Source organism: Vombatus ursinus, unplaced genomic scaffold, assembly GCF_900497805.2.
Source record: "Vombatus ursinus unplaced genomic scaffold, bare-nosed wombat genome assembly UNPS02015255.1, whole genome shotgun sequence".
NCBI classification, from domain to species: Eukaryota; Metazoa; Chordata; class Mammalia; order Diprotodontia; family Vombatidae; genus Vombatus; species Vombatus ursinus.
Window position 1 is genome coordinate 12706801 of NW_020955033.1, and position 15390 is coordinate 12722190.

Here is a 15390-nt window from a genome sequence, read left to right on the forward strand (position 1 = left end):
ATAGAAGCCCCTTGGCCACAATAAAGCAGTGTGGAACATCCCCTCCCACCCCCATCCTCACCTCCACCCCCATCCCTGGACCCTTGCTTTGTAGGTGGTTACAATGGATGATAGCAGGCATTAAGGATGGAAAAGTTCAAATTATAGAGGAATGTGAGTGTAAAATAGGAAAAGGAGTTTGTACTGTAGCCCGTGATCAGCAATGAGCTACTAAAGGTCTTAGAACAAAGGAGTGACATAGTGAAAGCCACATACCTGAGTTAAACAATATGCCAAAATTGTAACGCGAGAGAAAATTACATTGAATAGGAAAACTTGGAGAGGAATCTGGGGGCAGGTAAATTAACCTCCCTGGAATCGCCTTTTGTGTCCCAGTCAATGACACTGCTTATAAGCAGGAGAAGCAAAGATACCAGGGGCTCTTTCTTATCTCTCTGAGTCAACAGCTGGGTAAGAAAGATGGATAGATAGCTAGCTGGACCTGGAGTCAGGAAGACCTGAGTTCAGATCCCTCCTCATAAACTTACTAGCTGTGTGATCCTGGGCAGTCATTTCACTTCTGTCTATCTCAGTGTTCTCATCTGTAAAATGGGGATAATAATAGCACCTACCTCCCAAGGTTGTTATGAGGATAAAACGAGATGATATTTGTAAAGCACTTTACAAATTTTAAAGCACTATTTAGATGCTAGCTAGCTGAGCTAGTAACATGACCACCTTCCTCTCTAACTAGAGCATGCACATTTCCATACCATGTTAAATAAGGGCCTCCTGAGATCTGGCTTGGGATGTCAGCACTCTCTCCCCAATCAGAAATGATTGCTTATTTTGTGCTTAGCAGTACAAAATTGTTTCCAATCATAAACATACGTCTAGGTCCTTGCCTTATTCATTTTAACCTTTGCTGTTACGATGAGGCGGGGAAAATGGATAACAGGGTAAAGGAGCTCTCAGATACATTTTAATGTTCCCTTTAACTCCATTTTTTTCCTTATGGGCATTTCCTTTAATTGGAGAGACTATAAATCTGATTTGCTTTATGACTCAGGTTATTTAGGGGATCCCAATTGTACTGTCATAGATAGGGTCCTAGATTTAGGCTAAAAGAGATCTCAAAAGTTATTTGGCCGGGTCCCTTTGTTTTATGAATTAGGTAAAAGCACCTACTATGTGCTGGGCACTGTGTTAATCTCTGAGAATATAAAAAGAGACAAAAACCCAGAGAAGTTAAACTGGGATTTGAGGCCATGGCCTTTGGCTCCAAACCTAGTAAACTTTCTGCAATACAGTGACTAGAAATACCCATTGCCACAGGGGAGGGGAGGGTAGAGGATGTCTCTTCCCTATCTTCCTTTGCTCCTTACTCAAGGCAAACTACAGTAATCCCCTCCACAGCTTTCCTATAGACCTTCTACCCAAAGAAAGGCATGCTTGGACATCCAAGGAAAGGAGGTAGACAGATCAAACCCTGTCTTTTTCAAGTAACTGACGTTGGTGAGAAGGACAGCTTGAAGGAAGTGACTGTAACAACTTTTTCTGTACTTTTGTTGTTGTTCAGTCTTTCCTGACTCTTCAAGAACCCATTTGGGGTGTTCTTGGCAAAGATACTCAAGTGGGGTTGCCATTTCCTTCTCCAGATGAGGAAACTGAGACAAATAGGGTTAAGAGGTTTACCCAGCATCCCACAGCTGGTGTCTGAGGCCACATTTGAACTCTATTCTTCCTGTCTCCAGGCCAGGCACTGTATTCACTATGCCACCTAGCTGCCCTCTTCTATATGAGCACAACAGAATAGCCTACTTGCTGTGACCCAAGACTTATGTTGGCTGAAATGTTCCTTGTAACATTCATTATAATTTAAAATGTTAGTCTCCCTTTGGAAATAAATCCTATTTTAGAGTTGATCCCCCATTTCAGAGCTTCCTAGAGGAAGCAGATGCATTTTTCATAATATATTCCCCCTTCCCAAACTCTCTCCTCCTATTTGAAAAGTGACTAACTGTTAATAGCCCAGGGATGGAGGGTGGAGTCCCTTTGTGCCTCTATTTCCTTATCTGTAAAATGAGGAAGTTGGACTGGGTAACCTCTAAGGTTGATTCCTACAACCTGTGACTCTAAAATTGGTGTGTCTGGCTGGCTACCTCAGAGTAGATAAGACCATTAAGTAAATTAGGAGAAAGATGACTTCCCTGTTGTGTAGGCTTACTGGTAATTCAGATTTATTTGAAAATGGGGGTGGGAGAAACAAAACAATCAGAGCCCCAGCGTTCTGAGTGGTAGAAAACAAGTGGGCTGAAAGTCAGACTCTAATTTACCATGGGGGCCTTTGTGTGAAAAATCCTTCCTATTTGTCCCCATCCTCTTCCAGCCTTACTTTTTTCAATCCAAGCATCCCACCCTAATTGGTCTCCCTGCCTTTATCTTCCACACAGCTGCCAAAATGACTTTTTAAAAGCTGAGGTCTGACCATATCACTCCCGTGCTCAGTAAGCTCCAGTGGCTCCCTTTTTAGTTCTAGGATTAAATGTAAAGGCAAAGGCCTCTTTTTAGCTTTTAAAGCTCTTTACTGTTCCTTAATTTGATATTTAAAGCCCTTCACAACTGAGCCCCTACCTGCCTTGTTGATTGATATTGATTGATTCTAAGACCCCAAAGCAGGCACCTTGGCTCAGTCATCATAGAATTTGAAAATCAGAATAGGCCTTAGAGATCAGTTATTTCGGGCCTTTTTTATTGGACAGATGAGAGAGCCCAGAGAGTTGCCTCTGAGTTTGCGCAAGTAAGTGACAAAGTTAGACAGAAACCCCAGTTCCTTCTGATTCCCAGTCCAGTGACTTTTTCATAAGGGGCACTTACAACCAAAGCAAACAAAAAAAAAGAGGGGTTGGTGGTGGTGGAATTGGTGGAACAACAGAAGAGAAAGTCCCTGATGGGCTGTGGAGGGGGAGAATATGGGTAGCTTTGAGAATCTTGACTTACCTTTTTCACTGCAAAGGTAAAGGTTTAAATATTAACATTTGAAGTAATTTTCATTCTCCTATGGGTGAACACCTAGGAGCTGCTTTAGCAGAAAGATGGGGCTGCTCTGCAGACAGGTTTGGCACTTCCATGATATTACCGCCCCCAATTCCTTTTTCATTTATTTATTTATTAACTATGGTGTGGATCGTGTACTCCTATGCTTCTGGAATTGGATTACAGGAGCAGAACCGGGCATAAACCTCCCCCTGCTGTCTGAATGAGACAATTACAGTTAAAGTATACTTGGCCTAAAAAATTGACTTCTAGGAGAGCACTGTGTGGATGAGCATTGTGAAGATGGCAGCTGGAACCCAGGCTCAGTTCAGGGGTCAGCCAATCTTACATGAAGGTCAAGGACAGGTGATGAATGCTTACAGCTTGGCATTTGCAAGAAAGCCCATTTTTCGATCCAGAGGGCTGTCTTAGTGTTGCATCTCAAAACCAGAGTTTAGCCTATGATCAAGAAGATGTATATTCTTTTCTAAACTCTGAATCATTTCAAGGGAGTTGGCATCAGTGAATGACTACAATAACAGTATGAGAGCTTCAGCTAATCCTATATAAATGTCATGTTAGCCTTATATCCTTTTCACTTTGTAATCTTTCACTTTTTTGCTAGCTTTTCATCCAAAGTTACTTTAAAGTTAGTTAAACATTTTAGCTACAGTATTTGGACAGTTACCAGTACTCATCAAACCACTTCTTTCAAAACCAATCTGTGCTTGAATGCATTTGACAGGTAGCTGATATTATCTCTGGCAGAATGTATTAGCTAACAGTTGTGAGTGCCAGGCCTTCCCTGGTTCCCTCCCTTTCTGATTCCATTATTTTTAAAAGGAGAGGCTTAACACACCAGGCTCACACCAGCACCTAGAGGTGTTGTCCAGTTCTGTTGCTAATCTGGAGTATTTATTCTCTTTTTCTAGGTCAGGGAAGAATGCCGACTCTTGAACGCACCACCTGTTCCACCCAGAAGTGCAAAGCCTTCATCAACAAGTCCTTCCATTCCTCCTCGATCAGCTAAACTAGTGAGGCAACAGACACGTTCCCCTAGCCCTACCTTGTCCTACTATTCTTCGGGGCTGCACAACATGTAAGTATTAGAGCTGAGAGGTCTCCCTAGCAAGCACCATTCAACATGGTTCTTCCAATCTCTGGTCTGTGGAGGTCTGTGAACTTAAAAGGGAATGAAGAATCAAGAGGCAAAATGTTCTGAAAGGAATTTAGGAGTAAAATTATGTAAAGGATGCTCTTTTGAACCTACCTTTGAAATGCAGCATTTTAGGGCTGAGCCAGTACCCCAAGAAGAGAGAAAAACAGAATTCATCTTGGAGGAACTCAGTGTTAAATTATTAAGGATTATACTCTCCTCCTGTAAAAGGAAATGATATACCCTATGATTGGTAAGGGTTAACTGGATACTCAGCGGAAATAACTAATAGAGGTTGGTGCAGTAAAGGCAGTAGGAAAACATAAATGATCTCAAACCAATGACTTTTTTCATTCATTCAGCAAGCATTTATTAAATGCCTGTTTTGTGTAAAGGACTGTGTTAGGTGCTGGGAGGCACCTAAAACTTAGATAACATGTGTACCCTCATTTCTTTCCTTTATAGTTACTATTGGTAGTAGCCACCACAAGCCACTGAAACATTTTGCAGGCTTGTAAGATCACAGATTCATAAAATTCTGAAGCCCTGAAGGGTCTTAAAGGTTCCCTAGTATAACCTCAGTTGTACTAAGCCCAGTTTATAGGAATGTTCTTCCTCACATGCTTAAGCTGTAGTCATCAAACTGTACCTGAATACTTCAGTGAAGAGAAGCTCACTACATTATGAGGGAGTCTATTTCATTGATGGACAGCTATAACTATTAGGAAGTGCATGCTTGAGTCAGGCCAAAATTTACCTCTATAACTTCCACTGACTTATCTTCTGTAATGTCTTGCTCCTGCATCCACATATCAGCTCCCTCAAATAGTTAAAACATGTGCTTCTTGTGCCTTTATTTCCCCCACCCGAGCATCCATATTTTTTCAACTGTTTTGAGGGAACATGGCTTTCAGACCCTTCTTGGTTTGCCCTTTTAACACATACTCCAATGTGAGTGTCCCTATTAAAATTCAGATAAATCAGTAGTTTTCAGAACTGAACATAACATCCCAAATGCTAATCTCCTTTAGATTTTAAAGGAAAACCCTTCTTAAAAATGCTCTTGGTCATTCTAGGACCTAAATCTCTGTTAAGATAAACTAGTTTTCAGTGATTTGTTACAAGTGTGAAGGATTTTTTCTTGCAGAGGTAGTGCTGGGATGAGGTGGGGTTGAGGGGCCAGGGAATATTAATTAATGTGATGTTCTACTGATATTTAGCTAACACTGTTAACACTTTTCAAAACCTAACATTTAGAAGTCTGAGGTGAATGAGTGGTTTACTATGAGAAATACTGTTAAGAGTTTTCCCTAACTCTTTTTTTAGTTTATAATCAGTATCTCTGGATAGTGATGGCTTTGGGCTTAGCACAGTGCCTGGCACATAGTAGGCACTTAATACCTGTTGATTAATTGATTGATTGATTGATTAGGAATCATTTTTTGCTAACTTCCCCTTCTGTGTATCTTTGCTTTTAAACAGTGTCACTGAGAGTGACCCAATGAGTCCTTCAGAAAGTGCTTCTGTTTCGTGCTATCCTTGTAACAGGATGAAGACTGAATCTCTGGAACTTAGCAGATCTCCCTTTGGAAGCCCCACTGCTGATGCTCTGTCCTCTAGACTGTCATGGCCTAGCCATTTCTTGGGAGCAACGGAGAGTGAGAACAGGAATGACTTCCTGTTGGATCCGAGCAAAAGTTACAGTTACCCTAGGCAGAAGACACCGGGCACCCCAAAAAGAAACTGTCCAGCCGCTTTTGATTTTGAAGGGTGTGACCTCTATGTGGGCTCCACCCAGTCAGGTCCAGCAGAGTTCACAGGTGGCATGTCTGGCTGTCCTAAGTCAGCCAGTTACTCTTTAGAGTGCACGGATGAGAAGACCCTAGCAACAAGCCCGGCAAAACAGAGTCATTCATGCCCAGCCTTACCCCCGAGAGCACCCAAACTAACTGAGGAGAAACTGGCCCCAGAATCGTTTCCTTTGCCTCTGAAAATAGATGGTGCTGAGGAAGACCCTAAACCTGGCTCACCAGACCTCTCAGAGGATCAGTATTTTGTTAAAAAAGGCACACAAGACATTTTCTCTATTTCTTATCCTTTTTCCTCTCCCCTTCACCTCCAGTTAGCGCCAAGATCTTGTGGTGATGGTTCCCCATGGCAACCGCCCACCGACCTGTCAGGACTTTCTATAGAGGAAGTGTCCAAATCACTGCGGTTCATTGGTTTGTCAGAAGATGTCATCTCGTTCTTTGTTACTGAAAAGATCGATGGGAATTTGCTAGTCCAGCTAACTGAAGAAATCCTCTCAGAGGACTTCAAGCTTAGCAAACTCCAAGTGAAGAAAATACTACAGTTTATTAATGGCTGGCGGCCCAAGATATAGCCCAGAGGCCCATCTGGCACTGAATAAAACTGATGGATTGATGTGCTAGAAAGGGTAGGGCTTAGTACATAATTTCATTATTATTAATTTTTTTTTTGCACTAAAACCCCTCTGTAAATAGTGGTAGAAACTTTTACTATGCAGATTAAGTTTTTGGATGGTGAACCAGGCTATTTTGTATGACAATAAAAATGCCATAGAGAACACTTTAGAGGTGTGCCTTGTACATCACTCAACACCCAGCAGCTGCTAAAAGAGAAAAGGGAATGTTAGGATGTTTGCCCAGGTAGGTTTATGCTAAGAAGGTGTGATATTTATTATTGAACAGCCAAAGCTGAAAGTTGTAAATCCAAAATACTCTTGTGACCAAGAATCCTTTTCTTTCGAGGGTTGACTTCAGACAGTTAACTAGATGCTGTGCTCCGTCGGGTGGCTTGTTTAATGCTCATTCTTTTGATTCTAGTGCCTGAAAATGTTTTAAAGGTGGCTATGCTAATCCTCTGAAAATGAAAATGTTGTATGCTTAGTGCAGTTCTTTTTACCCAAAGTTGTCAATGTTCTGAGAGTCACGTGTTGATAGAATTAGGGTATGTTACATGCCCTAAGTAATAATAAACTATGATAATAGTAATTTACCTATAACTGCTGCTGCTTTTGCTTAGCAGAGAAAAACTACAATATATACAAATATGCTTCAAAACTACACTCTGAGTCAGATCATTTAAATAATAGTTTAAACTCTCCATCAAGGTATTAGGACTTAGAAATGTCATTTACTTTCACAGAAATAACATAGACACAGTGACTGCTAAAAATCCTTGGAACCCTGGGACTCCTATGTGAATCTTCTTGTACTTTTTAATAAAGAAACCTGAAGCCAGATCAATACAGAATGACTTTGTCTTTTTAGTCCACTATAGTTTAGGAGGCAGAGAAGAAATCTTTTGCATCATTGTGTCATTATCATTGTGGGATACTGAGGCTCAATGTGCATCCAACTTGGATTCTCATTCTTCTGATGGGGAAAGTTTAGAGACCATCAGTCTAAATAGGTTTTCCTTATATTTTATGCATTGGTTGATCCCAGAAGCCAGAAATGACATTCTTTGTTATCCTGTTGTATTCTCTGGCCCTTCTACCAATTAGAGACATTAAAAAAAAAATTGGTGTCTCAAAAATCTTAGTGCAGTTTTAGATTTGTTAAAGCTTAAAACTGAACTAAGATTTTTGGGATACTCTTTATAGATGAGAAGACATTTTCATTAACTCTTCTATCTGATAAGCCCTTGTGCTCATCATTCAGGAGTTAGCTTTAATCCGTGTCATGACAAGGGAGTTGCAATATGCTAATATACTAATATAACAAAAAGAAATAACTCTTGCTTTTCACTCATCTTTTTTTTTTCTTCTCATAAGTATCTGTGCTGACATGGAGGATGGGAGGGGTTTTTGTTTTTTTTGTTTTCCTTTCCTAAAAAAGCCTGCAAAACTCTTTCCTGAAACTGGACGTTAAAAGGCGCTGCTGGAGAATGGAAAAAATGGGGAGAATAGAGAGCTGATCTTGGTTCCTCTAACACATGCTGGCTGTGTGACCTTGACCAAGACACTTAGTTCCTCTCAGTGTTCTAGGCAATTCTTTAAGTCTAGAATTTGTGGAGCAGGTACTGCCCTATGTTGGTAGAGGGAATTTCTTATCTAGAGCTCTCTAAACCAATAAAATCATGGATCTGGTTTAAAAAAAGGTGGGCAGGGGGAGACTGATATACCTCGGAAAGATGTTGACTTGTAGCCTCCTATCATTGTGTTGTGCAGTTTTGTAACCCAACCTGGAAAGGACTTTAAAAGCCATCTAGAGCAATCCTCTAATGGTATAGATATTTTTAAAAAGACCCTAGGAGGTCAAATGACTTGCGTTCAAGTCTTGACTTGATTACACAAGTAGTCAACACTGTGTGATGGATAGAATGCCAGCCTTGGCATCAAAAAGATTTGAGTTCAGGTCTCACTTCAGACATGTGTTAGCTTTGTGACCACAAACAAATGACTTAACCTCTCAATGATATCCAGGCACTCCCTACCCCCCACCCTGGTCAACTTTCTAATACTTGAAAGGTACAGGAGAAAGAGCCACTCTATTGGTGAAGGGAGTTTTCACACACTAGGCATTACCTACACTGAAGAACTCATAAGATTCTATCAAAAATTAAACCTTTTAGATCTGTTTCTCTGGAAAGGAAAGAATATAACATAACCCAAGGACTGGAAAGGTTCCTTTTAGCTACACCCTGATGAATCAGTTTTAAGTCTCTTGGCATTTAGCTGCATAGTTCCCCAATTTAGGAAGGAAAGTAGGACTGAATTTTTGCAAAGTCTTCATTCTGCCCTTACACAGGAGCTCAGCCCTTCTCTTGTTGGTTTGTTTATGCCTAACCAGAAGTTTCTTAAGAGAAATGATTTATTAAAAATTGTCTCCTGCTTGTCACTATAAAAATAACCTGGTTCTTGTGGTTGAGGGCAAGAGTAATGTCAAGGTGATTGACGTGAATTCCTCTGAATTTGCCAGATTTGATGGTAAGGGTACATACTTTTTGAAAGAGATTCTCTCCCTGCACTTCCTCCCTTTCCCAGTCAACTTGAAAAGGAAGGTGATTTAAAAAAAAAAATTTGATAATGTTTAAAATCATCAAGGCTAGAAATACTTTTGTAACAAAATTCCACTGTCTCCTGCTAATAATTCACTTCTGTGTGTCTTTTGTTATGGAGTGGAGTGTTTCCCTTTTTTTTTCAGTTATAATAAATATCTTCTGTCTTCTGTAAACCATAAATAAGCATAAACTATGTTCTCTTCCAAGAGCTACAGTAAGCAAGCATAGAGTTTGGTGGCTGTTGTCAACAGTCCTCAGACACCCGGACTAGACAGAGCACGAATAGCTCTGTAAAAGAGTCATAGCTATAACAAGTAACATGGTGCAGAGGTGGAAAGGAAATCATCTTTCATTCTCACCACCAGGATTTTGCCACCAGAACTCAGCGTGTACATATATCCTGACGGAGTAAGGCCTCCTGCTGCCCATCACGGCCAGGAAAAGTCAGTGAGGCTACCTCATAGCTCAGAAGATTAGATATTTCCTGTGCACTTGGTGAGGTCCACACAGTAAATGGAAACCAGATACTCATCAGTGATGGGGGAAAGTGTCCCAGCTCAGCCCCACAGGCCTTCTTTTGTTTAATCTATTAAGTAATCTTTCTGAAATCTTAAAGCAAAGGAGGCTACACACCCACCAAACTCTTAAATGGAACTAATGTTAGGAGGAAATGTTTCAGATTCTTTCATCCCAGGAGCTCATAGGAGAGCATAGACAACCCTCATAAAATAGGGAAAATTAAATTCATGTGTTTCCAGGCCTCTCAGGCTACTCTTCTTAAACCCAAACTGCCTAACTTTACAGATGGAGAAAACTTACTTGTTTTGCTCTGCATTTGACATTCACTTTGATAAAGGTTCAGTTAACTGGTTACCCAGAGCAACCATGTGGAAGGTTTCTTTGTATGGAAGTATAAAAACACAACCACCACCCACAAAACAGTAACCCTGTGGAAACTGTTACAAAAGGGTTCGTGTCAGCCATTTCGCTTTCAGACAACTTTTTATGTGCACCACATATGACTCCATACCATATTCACCTCTGTACTAGCTGCAAGCTTCCCCCAAGAGGTAGGCATGTATGGCTGTATCAGTGCTCTTGTCTTAAGCATTTTGAGCAGCCAAGAGGCCATTCCTTGTTTTGTTTTTATTTTAAATTTACTCTGAACACTAAGCCAAATAAAATGGGTGTGTGTGTGTGTGTATATACATATATACACTATATACTGTGTGTATATATATATGTATATACACACATACTTTGTGTGTATGTGTGTATATATATATATATAGATAGATAGATAGATACAGAAAAAGATTGTCCATGAAACCATCGGTCTCTATTATGTATTGCTTGCTTTAATTTTTAAGTTTATAATAAATTTAGCCTGTAGCTACAAGCTTCTTTCTGGCCTGTCTTCTGTCTCAAGAGGCCTTTCCTCATGCTCATGAAGTAGCCTCAGTGTTTGGGATGACTGACTTCTTGGCTGACTGGTAGTCCCAAAGTCAGTGAAGGCATTAGGGTCAGAGTTAGAGCCAATACCCAAGAGTCTTGACTCCCAAGCTTTTCCTCTGTATAAAGGAGTTTTCATTCTCAGACTACCAAAAAAAAAAAAAAAAGCCAAGTATGCTTTTGTGTATGACTTTAAGGAGGTGTCCACCATTAAGTAGCTCAACTATTAACAATTTCTTCATCTTATTAACTTGGTCAAGGTTTCAATCTGTTAAGGGCCAAGTCCATTATGTTCTAAAGAAAAGACAGTGAAAATGCTGATAAGACTTTACTTTGGGGGGAAGGGGATATTGCTTAGAAATTAGAATGGCAAAACATTATGGATAAAACATAATAAGACTTCAAAACTTGGTGTTTTGAAATTCACCTCATTTAAAGTTTTTAAGTCATAAAAAACAACGTGTAAAAATAATATTCGAGTGGTTTCTGTGTTTTTGCTGAGTTTTGTAACTTTGTTCTGTAAACTATGAGTTATTAGAGCTCTTTCAATTAAATTGTCTTCTCTCAGGTCTGCAGGTTTTCCTGGCTTATAATCCCATGTAGTGGCATTTCTTGGATAAAAATCTCCCCCCTTTCCCCCCCGATTTCCTTGTTAAATTCCCATTTAAAACATTGTGTGAACTTGTCTAAAATTAGAAAGAACTTATTTGATTCTGAAGGTCTGGGGTGACTTGAATCTAAGAAATGTATTCTTTTTTTAAAGCATTTTGTAACCATTTTTACATAAGTTCTTTACTTGGAAAACGTGGATTGCCAACTATAAAGTAACAAACACATTCTTTTCAGGAGCATTACCTGATGGACCCGTTGTGTACCTCACGATTAACAGTATCTGAAGTCTAAGTTCATTGTTGAATGATTACAATGATGTCCATCAATAAAAGGAACTTTGTTAAAGTTGCTCTTTTTTTTTTTGCACTTACTCTTCTGTGTAATGCTTCTTGTATAGCAAAGAGTTTAGTTGACATGCTATAAAATTTTAAATATCTTGGAGAACTGGAGATGGAGAAAAACTGAAAGAATTTTGTCATTGGAAATCCATCAAGGTGTGTGGGAAGGATTCTGGAAAATACTGGCAAGGATTACAATATTCTATGAATCAAGAAAGAAGCCACTCACCTGACAGGTTTAGAAGAGACTATGGTGGCTTTCCAAGAAAACTTGGTAGCTTTGTCTTCAACTAAAGGGTGACAGCCAAGAACTAGGATGGATGTTTGTCTTCTCAGACCAGAATTTGAGAAGACAAATAGATCCAAGCATTAAAAAGGGGGTGTGTGGGGAGGAGCAAAAGGTAATGATGCCAGTGGAATGGATTAAATCCAGAAACTTTCAAGGCAACTAGATGGCATAGTGGATGGAGCTAGGTATCACAGTTGGATTTAGGATCAGGAAGATCTGAGTCCAAATTCTGCTTCAGAGACTTAGGCACATGATTCTGGGCAAGTCACAACCTCTCAGCCTCAGTTTCCTCATCTTTGAAATGGGAATAAGAATAGCACCTACCTCCTAAAGTTATGAAGATCAAATGAGATAATGTGTAAAGTGATCTGCAAACTGTATGACACTATACATAGGTTAGATATTATTTCAGGCAGACAGTGGTTCCCTTTAAGAAAAATGTGTTAACTAGGAGGGACCTAATCAGTGTAACACATCAATAGAATTCACTTCCTGATAATTTTGTTCCTCAAAATCTGGCAATATTCAAGTGGATAAAGATCCATCTCCATGGTTCTACCCCAGTCACCATTTGCACCAGTAACACCAACCTCCCCCTCTCTTTTCATCCCTCCCTCAGGCTGCATGAAAGGCCCACACATCATCTATATTCCTAGACCTATGGCTGTATATAACTAGAAATGTCTATGGGATGCTGTGTGCTGTAACATCTTCCAGGAAAGCTTGCCTGGTGCTCCTCTCTGGTATGTTCAGATAAGAAATATACTCCCTTGAGGCAGGGACTTTTTGTATCCCTGATGCTTAACATAGTGCCTGGCGCATAGTAGGTGCTTAATAAATATTTATTACCTGACTGACTACTAAGGCTGCTAGAGGACCTTATCACTATGCCAGAGGCCTTCCTCTAGGTTTTTTTTTTTTTAATACTTTGTGGATACCAAGGCAGCATTTATGTTGACCCCAGCTAACTCTTAATCCCATTTCCATTTCTGTTCATACATGCCCTTAATGACACCATTGGCACCACCACATCTTACGTAGTCCATCATTGGAAATACATTATAACCCGCTTGCAGGCATCATAGTCTTTTTATTGACCTTTGGATCACCCACAATTTTTATTTTTCAATTACCATTTTAGTTTTTGTTTCTTTTGGGCCAGACCTGTGATTTCACTGGTGTAAACAACTCCAGGGAGGAAATTCCTTCCAGCAGTTCAGATCCACCTGATCTTCAGCTTCTAGAAGATTCCCTGGATCACTGAAAGGTTTCCCTGGATCACTGAGAGGTTAAGTGATTTGCCCATGGTCACACATCCATTATGTATCAGAGACAGGACTTGAAATGAGGTCTTTCTTTTTTCAGGCCATGTCTCTGTCTGCTACACTATGCTGCCTCTCACTCAGCTCTCTTGGGATCTATTACTCAGCCTTGTAGCAGCAGTGGGAGACTACTGGTCTCCCACTGATGAGTTTTTGTGTCAGTAGTAAATCAATTGCTCTGAAAATATCATATAATTTTCCAAATACAATCCAATTATTTCTCCTCCAATTTAATTCTAGACCAAAATCATTACAGAATGCTCTTCAACTCTTTAAGTGAAATATGTGTTGGCTATTCTCCTCTGTACCAGCATGGAGTTATGGGTAGAGAGTTAGCCTTGCAGTCAGAAAGACCTGGATTCAAGTCTTACCTCTGATACATACTGGTTGTGTGACCCTAGGCAAGTCACTCAACCTCTTGATACCACTAGACAACTCTCTAAGTCTAGAAGTTGCAAAGATGATTATAAGCATTGTTTGAGGAAGTTCATCACTGGAAGCTCTCTACACCAATGAGGTCACAGATCTAGTCAAATATTAGTAACCGTCTTGGTTAGTTGCACACTGTGAAGATTTGGTCTTCTGTAGAAAGGCATGCATGGAAGCCTGCCTGTTACTTCTTATTTTTTCTTAAAAAAAAAAAAATTCCCCTTAAAGGCTAGGTCAGGCAGCACGTGCCTGTAATCTTTGCCACTGGGGAGGCTGGGACTGATGGAGCACAGGCGTTCTGAAAGTTTTTTGAACAGCCACTGAGTTTCCTTCAGTCATTCTTCTCTCTCCATATCTCTTAAGTCATATGGATTGATTGCATCTCTAGAATCTCCCATTCTCAATGCTGCCACACTTGTATAAACCCTCCCTCATCATCACCTGCCTGGGCTATTCCAGTAACCTACCAGCTCTTTGCTCCTCCCTTATGGACCTATTCTTTACCTTCTCTTACAGATCCTACATACTTCTATAGAACTTTCCTTTATGTGTTTTTTTAAATTTATGAAATCAAGCATTTCCATAATGTAGTAGAATTTTAAAAAGATGATTGCACATGAAACTGCAAATCTGTTGTATACAACTTGTTATTTCTTTTAAATACATAATAAAGTTATCATGTAATTTTTTTTTCCTTTTTTTCTCCCCCTTCCTTCCCCTCCCTTAGAGATGTACCATTAGATACAAATATGTAGATAGATGATAGCTAGCTAGCTAGCTAGATGGATGGATGGATAGATAGATGGATAGATATAAAAGCATTCTAAACATACTTCTATTTATCAGTTCTTTCTCCAGATGCAGATTTCTTCATATGGCCTTTGTAGTTAATTTGGGTGTTTATAATGGTCAAAAATGACTTAGTCATTCATTGTTCTTAAAACAATATTGCTGAGAGAAATGCAAATTAAAACTACCTTGAGATAAAATTTTCCTTATGCATAAATCATTTACATCACTCCTCTATTCAACACTTTTCAATAGCTTTTTATCACCTACCAGATGACTTTCAAATTCCATAGCATATGGTGTTTCCTGACCCCTCCTCCACAGATCTCTGGTCCAGACAATCCATACTACTCACTGTCCTTGTATATCATGTGTATTCTTGCCTATATCAGTGCCTTCACTTATACTATTTTCTATGCCTAGAATTGTCACCAATATCCCAATGACACATGCAGTGAAAATTCTATCTATCTTTCAAAGCTGAGCCCAAACCCTGCCTCCTCCAGGAAGCTGACCTTGATGTCCTAAGTCATTAATGTCCTTTCCCTCCCCTTGGATCTCATACAATATGTTGTTTTGTGACTCTTTAATGCCTGTATCATAGTATATACTATATGTGTATGATGCATATGTGACCATATAATATAGTTCATTTATGTGATATAATTTATTATAGCTATCTATGTTGGTACTAGCTCCTTGAGGAAAAGGATTTGAATTTATAAATTAAGGTGGCGTCATACCTAATGTGACCACATGATGCCAGTCTTCCCCAACTAGCCTAAAGTAAAAAACATGCCCTGATGACTTCCTCAACCTTGGTCAGCTCGCTTGTGGCATGAGATCGGTTATCTCAGATTATTGCAGAGCTGATCTTTTAAAGTTCTTTCCCTTCTGTATTGAAGGCATCTAAAAATTACATTATCTCCAGGTAAACAGAAAGAAGTGTTCTCCCTTGGC

At 39.7% G+C, this 15390-nt stretch overlaps 1 protein-coding gene across 1 annotated transcript in view; it reads left to right on the forward strand.

The window, feature by feature from the left end:
- Positions 1 to 7447, forward strand: part of LOC114031883 (GRB2-associated and regulator of MAPK protein 1) — a 205018-nt gene extending 197571 nt beyond the window's left edge. Inside the window, exons 5-6 of the mRNA XM_027847075.1 lie at positions 3948 to 4114; positions 5654 to 7447. Coding sequence (XP_027702876.1) covers positions 3948 to 4114; positions 5654 to 6554 — 1068 coding nt within the window. The 3' untranslated portion in view covers positions 6555 to 7447. The remainder of the gene's footprint in view (positions 1 to 3947; positions 4115 to 5653) is intronic.
- The last annotated feature ends 7943 nt before the right edge of the window (positions 7448 to 15390 follow it).